General features: G+C 35.0%; 1 protein-coding gene across 2 annotated transcripts in view; it reads right to left on the bottom strand.

The window, feature by feature from the left end:
* Positions 1-11,808, bottom strand: part of Eip78C (Ecdysone-induced protein 78C) — a gene marked incomplete at its 5' end in the record, with an annotated part of 46,388 nt that overhangs the window by 11,739 nt on the left and 22,841 nt on the right. For both annotated transcript variants that reach the window (XM_014435920.2, XM_067048364.1), the window contains 1 exon segment: positions 188-369. In XM_014435920.2, coding sequence (XP_014291406.1) covers positions 190-369 — 180 coding nt within the window.

The raw sequence follows: 11,808 nt of genomic DNA, 5'->3' as shown, positions 1-11,808 counted from the left end.
CCCAAGCTCTCTTTTATATTTGAAATTAGTTTAAAAAACGATTAAAATTCATTTTATTTTATTTTAAATAATATTAAAATTATTACAATATATTATGTTATAATAAAAATGATGGGTTACAGATAGATGATCATGGTACTTAAATAAATTTGATAATAGTACATTAAATTAATAATCTGATACATACATTCAATGTAAATCTTCTTCACATTTTGGTATGTCGAAGATCTCGGCAAAGAGTGGTGGTAGCCGAAGCTTTTCCCAGTTAAGCCTAAACCAATCCAGCATAAGTGCATGCTTTGCCCCCAGCACCCGAAGTTCAGGCAATTTCACCAGCACACTCCCAGTTTCCAGTCCACTACGGCTGGTCTGAAAACAAAAATAATGGAATTTTTCATTCATTCTTAAATACAAACTAGTAGATGGCGAAATAAAGTATATCACAATTTAGGGTGAAATAAGCCTGCACAGATTATGGTAAAAAAGGCAAAGAAATATGTATAATTTTAGTAATTGTACCTTTTTGATAATTTTCTTTATACTATTAATCGTATTATTCCATTTTATTTAATTGAAACCTTAAGTATAGAATAGTCATGCATGAACTAGTTTTAGTCGTAAAAATTAAATTTTCTGTTAACAAATTCATTTTACAAAAGATGGATTTTGAATATTAATTTGGTAATCATATCACAGATTTTCAAAAACTTTAATTAAATTTAAATTTAAGACAACAATATACTTAATATATTACAATGTCATTACAATTAGCTACTATTCTTTTAATTTTCATTATAATAAAGCCCGGAATGTTTATATGCCATGCTTTGAGTTCACTTTTACTTTCTAAAGTAACTTTTAAAAAAAAAATTAGAAAAAGGTTTTATAGAAAAAGGGCCCATAGTTTTTTTTTTTTTTTTTAAATTACAAATAACTGATTTTATATATTTTGGTATTCTATATATTTGATCTCCTTTCTGAATAGTACTAGAATACTTCTCTTTTTTCTCTATCTTCCACTGAAATGTGGATCATATCATCTTATATCTAAAAAATCATTTTTAGATGTGCAATATTGTTTCGGGTAACCCAAGGTAACCAAAAGTTTGAATTGGTGGGGCTGCCATATGTAGGCATTACTAGGAGGGGCCCATGTGGCCGACAGTCAAAACTCACCTCCTCTAGCACTCTCTATGGTGAGAAAAAAGAAATCTAGGGTGAGAGAGCCATTTTCCTTTGCCAGAAGCAGCAATTCTTCTTTGTTCACTCATCAGGAAAATCTACCATGAGTGAGTAGAATTCCTAGAGTTGTTCCCAGAAGCAGAGGAGATAGAGGCATAGAAATGGGGAGGGAAGAAGGAAGCATGGAGTAAGTCCACCTCTCAATAACTAACATCCACTTCATCATCAACCACCTCATTATATCTACGATTTTCTGTAGCCCAGTCATTCTAAATTGATTAACCATCTAATTATAAATGTTTCATTTCAGCCACCCTCTACACCACTTGTAACTTAGATAATAGAATTTTATTTTCATTTAATCATGTTTAATTTCATATTAGCATTAATTATACAGTCCACTAAAATCCAACCAGCCAATCGAAAGTGAATATGTGCCTGGCATTTAGTTGAAGCCATGCTTCATACTAGTATCTTAAAAAGTAGAGGTTGAAAAGTTCATTTTGATCTCAAATTACACTATATTTAATTGCCTTTAAGTTAAGTAATTACATTAGGCATATGAAAATCTTTACCGCTAAAATCCATGACGGTTCAAGGGTTCAGTACTTTGTAAGGAAGTAGTGTTTCCTGAACAATCGTACCAGAAGGTAATTCGTTCATGATCACATTCAACCACCAGATTTTTCCCCAATTAAGGGTACTATAGAGTATTAAGGGTAATATAGAAACTAGGTAAACCCCAGAAGGCTCTCTATACCATGATTAGCCAACACCAAGTTCTTTTTCATTAGAAAACAATTCTTCAAGAAGTGAAAATGCAATATCTGACATACATGACAAACATGTTATTAAAAATATACCATATACACATATATGTAAAAAATTATCAAATATCCAGACTATTTCCTTGAAGAGTCATATCTGGCTTACAAGCCATAGTTTGCCAAATCCTGCCCTAAGATCACCTTCACTACATGGCTACTCAGGATGGGTGAGCAAGGATGCTTGGAGAACTGGATGACCATTCACTCCTTTTTAAAAAACGGAACTTAAATATAGAATATGGAAATACACTGACTGGGGCCACTTTGGAAGGGAGGGGGGAGGGAAAGAGAGAGAGAATAGGCTTTATAGTGAGTTACTTGTGTACATTCACATAACACATGATTTATGCCATTACATAAGTTCTCTGTGACAAAGATTTTTACGATTACTACGTTGTTTTTTTTGTTCTAAAGACCTCTAAGTATCATTACAATTCAAATTAATAGTTTAATTTCTATAAATGTAAATTAGTTACAGTTAACCTTGCTGTGAAACTCAACTATCATTGCTGTGTGGCTCCTACTTTATTGTTGTTATCCACAGTAATTTTTAATATACTCTATATTTGAGTTTATACTAGACCTAATTTTGTTCTATAACATTGTACTATTTTATTGTTGTTATCAACAGTAATTTTTTTTATGATACTCTATATTTATATCTATGTTCTATTTTAGTCCTAATTTTGTTCTATAGCATTGTACATTTTTCGATGTATAGGTATTTACTTTATATTATTAATTTTTACTCTATATTATTCCTAGTTTTGTTCAATTAATATTGAAGGGGTTAATTTTCTATAAATATGGATGGGCTGTATGCGAATGGTGGGGGGACCAGCGAGGTAGGAGTCAAAGAGGTATCACTTAGCCAGCCTAACCTGGCAAACTACTCCAGTCCTATCTTTGATGTCATCAATTCTCCTGTCCGTCCAGTGCTGCGCTGCATTGTATTCGGCATGTAATGGTGAATCCCTTGAACATTATTCTGGTAGAGGCGTTTTAAATATAAAGACATAATAGAAGCAAATAGCTGTATAATTTTAGAGTTGGAGGAATTTTTACTTACCAGACAGGCTAAACAAATCAGTAAAACAACAGTTGAAGTGGTTCTCATAGCTGCGAGGAAATTAGAGGATGATTCCAACATCCTTATTTTTGTAAACAATGAGTTAAAAGGAGAAATTACAACAATGAAAAATCAACAAAACAAGAAACAACTAAAAAAACATTGAGTTCGGTGTTCATAGCACAGACCGATCAAAGCAAAGAAACTTATCCAGCGATTTGGGCACTAAAACAGGGAATCAAGCAAAACTTTACGCCAGCTACAGAAGGGGTGACAATCAGAGGAGTAGAGGAAACGACCAAGGGCGTTATAATCAGGACAAGCACAAAAGAAGAAGCTAGAAATGTTATTTAATCTGAAGGAATAATATGATGTACCAAGAGCAATTTTGGAGCCTGAATGCCCATAAATTAGAACATACCAAGCAAAACTTCAACCCTGTGTTTAAAACTGGTCCAAGAGGAAGGATCCCTTATATTGGGTGGTGGAAGTATCCCAGCATATATATATGTATAGCAGAGGGAAGAGTGTTCCTTAAATGGGCATCCTGTAATGTTCGGGACTGGGTGGTGGTGAAAGGACAATCATGAGAATGCAATACAAAGACAATGAGTGATATTATAACGGTAAGAATAGTACAACACAACTTGAATAGGAGACCATTAGCAATGGACAAATTTAGACACAAGGCAGCAATGAACAGGATAGACATTGCTGCCCTTCAGGAACCTCCTACTAGAAGAGGCAAGTTGTTGGTATTGCACCCTGTGACCAAAATATTTCCTCTTCTGTGATGTGCCACAGAGTGCTGTTCTAATCATTTGTCACTTACCATTGCTTCACCCAAAAATACTGACTTAGCTTAGTGCCTTGACAATATCTTTTTTACCCAACAAATACCCGAATATACACTCAAATACCCACCACTTAACCTGTTCTTGGAGAATCATTATAACTGTAGTTGTATAATTGTTACGGTCTCCAAATGGTCTAGGTATGCCAATGCCCTAAAATTCAATATCTAAGGAAAGATGAAGTGAAATGAAATAGCCTTTTATTTATGCAATAAATTAAAATCATACAAAATACAATATAAACTTTTAAAGAAGATAGAAATAAAAATTTATATATATAATAATTAACAAAACATTAACTTCTATCAATTTTCTTTCCATTTTTCTGTATCCTTTCCTGCACAGGCCACCCCTTTTGGGAGCAATAGTCATCAGCACTTCCCGCGGTGACCAGCCCTATTGAGAGGATAGTTCTTTCCATTTCTCCTTCATTATCAGATCCCTGTCCCTAGCAGCTCTTCACCAGAGGGGTCCTGCCATCCTCTTGAACATATTGCTCCATATTTTATTTTGATGTCCTCTTCTTCTTTAAAAGTCGTTTGGAGTCCATTCTGTGGTAATTTTTGGACATCTGTCATCTTTGCACCGAAGGAGATCCCCTGCTCATTTCCATTTGTTCAATCTTGTCACCTTTAGTGTGCCAGTGGGTCCTGTTTCTTTCTGGATCCAAGCATTTTTTATTCCATCCCTTTTCCTCACATTCACATTGCTTCTTCCAATATTATTTTGCCACAGCTGTGATTTCCTCTCCTGAGCTATAGTCAGTGACCACGCTTGGCATCCATAAGTGATCACTCGGCTAATACAACTGTCAAAGACCTGCCTTTTAAGGTCAATACTTGTTTTTCCCTTCATGATTTGCCTGAGGAACCAAAACTTTTTCCAGCCGAGTGCCAATCTCCTCTGGCCCTCCTTTGCTCCACCTCTTCACACAGAATGCCAGAAGCTGCTTCATCATTTCCCTCAGTTGTTCCATGCTTTTTGCAAAGGGCACAATATCATATGCAAAACATAGGTTGCTCAGCCATTTACCATTTATTTTAATGCCTACTTCTTCCCATCCAAGACGCTAGAACACCACCTCCAACACAAGAACAAACAAAATTGGGGATAGCGGATCACCCTGTCGCACACCTCTCTCAACATCAAAGCTTTATCCTTTCTTTTCAGTCATAATATATGCTGTTATCTCTTTATAAAGCTCTGTTATTATCTTAATATATTTGTCCTCTATTCCTATTGATCTCAGTGCCTTAAATGCCTAGTAAATATTTATGAATGTATAATGCCATCAAAAGCCTTCCTAAAGTTAAGGAAACAAATATATAGAGAGAAGTAATATTCATTTGCTTTCTCGATGATTTACAGGCAGGATGTATACCACTGTCGAGAATCCCTTCCTAAAACCTCCTTGTTCTTCATCAACACATTCCATTATTCTTTTTGTTAGCTGTTATTTGAGAACAATGGTGAAAACTTTTTGACATAATTTAACAAAGGAAGATAGGCAGATAATTCTCTATATCATACTTGTTGCATTTTTTATACAGAATTATTTCTGCGGTTTTAAGGAAATATAATAACTTGTTAATAATAGAAAAAATCTCTAATGGTCAACTAGTCAAAGGACTTGTGTGACACTGCACTAGCACACCTACATATAATATAAATCCATTTTATCCGAAATACCCGATTACTTAACAATTAAAGTAAATGGGTAAAAAATACCCACAAATTGGCAGCACTGCTGCACACACTAGGTAAGATAAAAACAGACACTTTTATCTATAAACCAAAGAAGTTGTCAATGAAGTAGGTAGAAATCACCTCTGCTAACAATAACTTACTTAAAGATTTTTAGACTATTGACATACACTTACAGAATGCATGATTTAAGGTGCTCAGGAGTAAAATGAATGGAAAATACAGGTAGTTAAGAAGAGGAAGGTGAGTTTGGAATTTATCAAATCAATTTACCTAATCAAGGCAATGGAGCAAAAGTTCCCTTGTCGAGGGGGTTATGTTATATTTGACTCCAATAGATAATATTAGGTACTCTTAACCAGAAGGCTTTGACAATGCTTGTTCACTTAAGTAAGGTAGTTGATTAGGAGGTGAAGAGACAGGATGAGATTTATGGGGTGACAGCTGTAATTTCTCTAAGGATAGCGTCCTAAAGGGTACTGTTCCTGTAGGTATAAAGGAGGTATGTAAGCCAGGAGGGTAGCTATCCACTAGGTCTCATGAAAGAATAGAAGGTAGAGGAAAGATGTGACCAGTAGGGGAAAGATGTGACTAGTAGGGAACAAGCGTGAAATAAGACTCTTCACATCAAAAAATAAGATGGAAGAATATACTGAATTTCTTATTTACTGTCCCAAGAAAGTAGTGTTTCAGCACCATCGGTGGGATATTGATTCTACTAATGATACAAATGCTGGTGAGAGGCACCGCCTGTAAGAACTTACTTTTTTCTAATTCAGTATATTCTCTTTGATAAACTATTCATTAAATCAACTTTTTACATTTATAATACTAATTACATGTTTATATGTAACAATATAAAATAATTTCATTTTAATGAATAAATGAACAAAATATCTGACTAGAGAAAACATAGGAGGTGCTCAAAGGGGGAACAAACTGAAGCTCTTCGTCTTGGTGGGAAGCACTAATGGTGTTAGAACAGGCGGTCCCTGATAAATAGCGTTGCTACAGCCTGAACAACTTCAGTTATCCACTGCATTGGCATATTGAGCTCATGACTAATGGACTTTTCGCTCTAGGATAATTAAATTTGCAGCTGAAAAAACATTGGAAACAACTGAAAGAAAAACATTATCCTAGTTTGATGATAAATTTATGGCTGCAAGTGACAAAGAACAAGACCTATAAGAACCTGATACAGAAGAAGCATACATGGCAGACCTCTCAGAAATATAAGACCAGCTGATATGAAGAAGGTTAAACTGGAGATGCAGGGACTGAATGACTAAGGAACTTAGAAGTTTGAATGAAGCCAGAATGTTTTATTTCTTGGTAGATAATAGTAAAATTCATTAAATTCTTCTATAAAGTGCAATCTTTATAAAACATTCAAACATTTAGAATTCAGATATGCTTCAGAAACAGGAAATATGAACCTTGACCATTTCATAAGAGAAAGAACTTACCTAAAAAAAACAAAAAAAAACAAAGATTTTGCACTATGGAAAGATACAACTCTAAAAAAAAAAAAAAACCCTACTAATGAAGCATAAATAAAGAACGGCTGCATATGACTGATCCACCTGGTGAAGGCTGAATGAAGAGGCCAAGGTCCATATTAGGTTATATTAATAAATTTATGATAATTAAAATTTAAATAACAATTTTCATGTAATTTTCCATTTATCCACTTAATTATCTTAATTCTGTGAGCATATGCTATTTTATATGGTTAACTAATTTATTGGTGTCAATAGTAAGATGTTAATGTATAGACAATGGTCTCTAACTAATCCAAACTAACCTAAGAGGGTTTAGATTAACTAAAAATTTGCATTACTGAACAGGTTGCATAGCTTACATTTTATTTTAAATAATAAAAGTTGGTATTTTTAACAAGATTATTTAAGCCTCAGCACAAAAAATGTTGATAATAAAGTTTTATTGAATGTAAATTTATGTATTTATGTACTACAAACATAAAATCAAATCTTTAATTTTTTATTATAAGGGAATGGATTGGATTTGGAATGGTCTGGATTAGCAAGAATTCACTGTAATATATTACTAGAACCAAACAAAATATTTACAATCTTTAAAATATGTAATACATGTATGAAAGGCACCAGCTGGAATTTGAACCTAAAGTAAGTTCTTTTGTTGACATGTCATATCTGATAATGGGTCATACCAAAGGAACCGCCTCACCTGGTCAATGACCCAAGCAGCGAAATATTAAAAGTAATATATATGTATACATAGATACCAGCTGTAACCAGGGAGGTAAATAGACATTAGATACATTACATTAGACAGCCTTTATCTCACACCTGGGCACACTAAAATGGCAATAATAGAATTGATAAACTTAGCATCAGATCCCAACTGGTACTTCTAATATAATAATATAATGTAATATAATAATTAAAGTATAAGGAAACAGATCTTCCATGCTCTTTCATAATAAATATTATAGCAAGAATAAATTGCTAATATATTGTAATATGCTCTTTTTGAGTAAATAGTATATTTTGATGTATAAAGGGTTTTTGATATGTTTTATTTTACGTATCATTTTAATATTGTTCATTTGTTTTGTTTATCCAAAAAGGAAGCTAACCAATTTTCATTGTCCATAATAAATTTGTGATTCAAAACAAAACCAAGATGGCGGTACGTATTCTTCAGTCAACAAGTCCGTTGAATCAAGGCCATATTGAGCAGAGTCAAATATCATAAAAACTATTTTAACTCTTCCCATCATAATTGAAAATACAGTAAATTTAACAAAAAATAGAAGTCAAGAAATAGTGCTAAAGAATAATATTCAGAAAGTAAATCAATTAAAAAAATCCCTAACTGTTGTGCGACAATCGATGTTTACATGGAACATCCAGGCAGGTTTTGGTTTTTAGTTTCATTCATTGTTTGGGCGCGATTGGGGAATGATGTTTCCAGGATGAGGAGGTCTTCATCAATTTCTGTCCAGCAAGGGTGGACATCTTGAAAAAAGAAGACAACCAAGAGTCACACAAGAAAAAAGACTCTTAGTTTGGATTGCCTGGTGAGAGGACGTCCGTCGGCTGGAAGCGGGAAAGTTAGAAAGCCATTGTTGTGAGAGAGACATAGCTGTCTCCTTTATATTTGAATTTAGTTTAAAAACGATTAAAATTCTTTTCATTTTATTTTAAATAATTTTAAATTATTACAATATATATGATTGTAAATATAAAATCTGCAACAAAGACTTTGATTTATAATTAAGAATCCCAGCATGCCACCTCCTAATAATAGCATAGTAAATTGGTAAATACAACATCGGAGAAGAACTCCAATGATTAATGATAGATATTCATATCTAGCATATCATAGCGAGGGAGGTCTATGGTATCTAGTGTTTGATTTAAATATATTGCATACAGTTACTGTCGGTTCCCATCATATAGATCCCATCCGATAGAGATACACAATACAAATACATAATATAAATACATAGAATATAAATATATGAAAAAAATAAATATAAAATGTGTACGGGGTACCCCTGGTCGGCCTTAGAACTGCTGAAGGCCATACAAGGCAATATAACTTAAGTATCGGCGAAAGCAAAATGTCAAACAAGAGAAGAAGGAATAAGATCTGACACGCTTGAACTGCTGTAAAATACTGGCTTTATTGGGTTCATTACATCTCTTTATATACATTCAATCCCCCTCAGTCAGCTGAAGTCGAAATAATAGCTGACTCAGACTGTAACTCCCCCCACCAGTTTACGAACAATCCTCGTAAACTAATACTATATAATATAATAACATAGATAACAATAAAAAAAAAATCCTAATACATATCATTATAAAAACTCACAAGCTCCCTTAAATAAATGCTAAATACATAATATAAACCTAGTAATAAAATTTAAATAAAAAAATTTCATACAATAAATAAACAAGTTAGAAAGAAAAAGAAATTATTTACAAAAATAAAAACAAAGCATGAAAGAGACAATATTTACAAAAATCAAAAACAATCTTAAAACAAAATACAATAAATAGACTAAGTAACTAATTATTCTGTAATAAAATTTATGTATGAGAACACTTCAGTTTTTAAATTGTCATTGACAGAAGTTTTAATTCTTCAATATGGACAGTACTCCTCTTTTTGGGCTAACTGATACTTTATGTTGTAACAGTATTGTGTTCCCTTATAATTATCACCCTGGATGGACCCTCCTATCGCTGTATATCGTTACCTCTGTTAGACCCCAACTTTATGTCTTGATTTTGATTGTTCCCATTATGTCTGTGACCTTTAAATTCTCCTGCACCACCCTCCTGTTTTTTTCCTTTTCCATTCTTCCTCGTGCCTTCTCCCATAACTTTCTTCGAGCAACATGGTTGTTGTGTATCTGTTCACCATCCACTGCTGTGCCCTTATAGTCCCGCCAGTGTCCTTGAAGTCCAAAGAGGATCTCAAATGATGAAAACCCTGTAACCTTGTCGCTCTGATATAAGCGAAGATGGTCACTCAACATGCCATGAAGCCGCTCTATGCTTCCTTTGCTGTTGGGGTGCCCTGGTGTGTTTAGATGCCATATTATGTCTAGGTCCTTCATTTCTGTTCGAATCACGGCATTGTCAAATTCTCTCCCTGAATCTGATGAGATACACTCTGGAACTCCGTAGAATTGGAACCAACAACGAAAAGCTGCCAACACTGCTTCTGACGACTTGTCCTGCTCCTGGTGCGCCATTGCCGCCTTACTGAAGGCCATTTGAATCCTCTCCATGTGAACATGTCTCCCTTTAGGTGAGTGTCTGACATACTTTGTGCGTAGACAAACTTTGCAGTTTCCAACAACTTCTGCGATAGTCTTCTTCATCCCCCACCAAAAGTATCTTCCTTTTAACGCTTGCAGGGTCTCCGAGATTCCTTGGTGATTTGTTTTTTCCTGATGATATGCTACAGTCACCTCTTTCTGGCGTACGTCCTCCCGAAGGGTTTCCATCATCAGCTTCCATCGGCCGAATATCCTGTCCATTCCTATGTGTTCATCATGACATAGCCGCTTGATCTTCTCCCAAACGGTTTCATTTCATTATGCCTGACTGCAACCAAATCATCGTGATATTGCTCCTCCCATACTTGTTATACTCAACTTGGACTAATCCTGTGGTTCTCGTCTTCCATATAATCTGCCTCCTCTTGTCATTGATGATGTCAACTTCCTTCATATCTATTGGTCTTCCTTCCTCAGAGCTCTTGTTAGACGAAGATTCCTCCATATCGTCTTCCTCCGCCACATTCTGTTCCTCTTCCTCTCCATTCTCGTAGAAAAGTAACTATCTCACTCCTGATGGTTTCCCGTTGTCTTTTTCCAAGGCGTTCACAGTTATGGGTTGATATAACCAATCAGCTACCACATTTTCTTTGCCTGGTTTATATGTGATTTCCATATTGTACTGTCCCAATAACTCCTTCCAACGCGTAATCCTGGCCGAAGACTCCTTCAACTTTCCCACCCATTGCAGGGGCCTATGGTCAGTGTGTACTTTAAACTTTCTTCCGAACACATAGGGCCTAAAGTGGTCAACAGCCCACACTATTCCCAAGAGCTCTCGTTCCAGTGCACTGTATCTGGTCTCTGTCTCTCTTAGGCGCCTACTGGCATACGCCACTGGGCGATCTCCGAGAGAGATGATAGTAAATTCCCGAGTGAAGTCTGGGAAATCAAGCACCGGTTCCTGCTGCAGCATCTCTAGGCACGGCCTGATATTGTCTTCTACCATCCGAGGAATTATCACCTTCCTGCCTTTCTTCAGAAGGTTGTTGAGTGGGACGAGGTACTGAGCAATTTCTCGCACAAATCTTCTGTAATAATTTGAAGTTCCCATCAATCTCCAAACTCCTTTCTCATCCCTAGGCACTGTCATCTTCTGTATAGCTGCGACTTTATCTGTGTCGGGTAAAACTCCTTCCCTAGAAATCGTATGGCCTAAAAAATTTATTATAACAATGATTTCTCTCCCAATAATTTGAGCCCAAATTGCCTAATTCTCTGGAATACATTGTGTAAATGCTGCAAGTGTTCTTCTTTGTTCTTGCTGAACACTAGGAGATTGTCTATATAAATCTGACTTACAGATTTGTCAATCCCCCTTAAAAACTT

Source organism: Halyomorpha halys, unplaced genomic scaffold, assembly GCF_000696795.3.
Source record: "Halyomorpha halys isolate HHAL.00 unplaced genomic scaffold, Hhal_1.1 Scaffold1731.1, whole genome shotgun sequence".
In the NCBI taxonomy this organism is placed as follows: Eukaryota; Metazoa; Arthropoda; class Insecta; order Hemiptera; family Pentatomidae; genus Halyomorpha; species Halyomorpha halys.
This window is presented reverse-complemented; position numbering and strand designations above follow the sequence as displayed.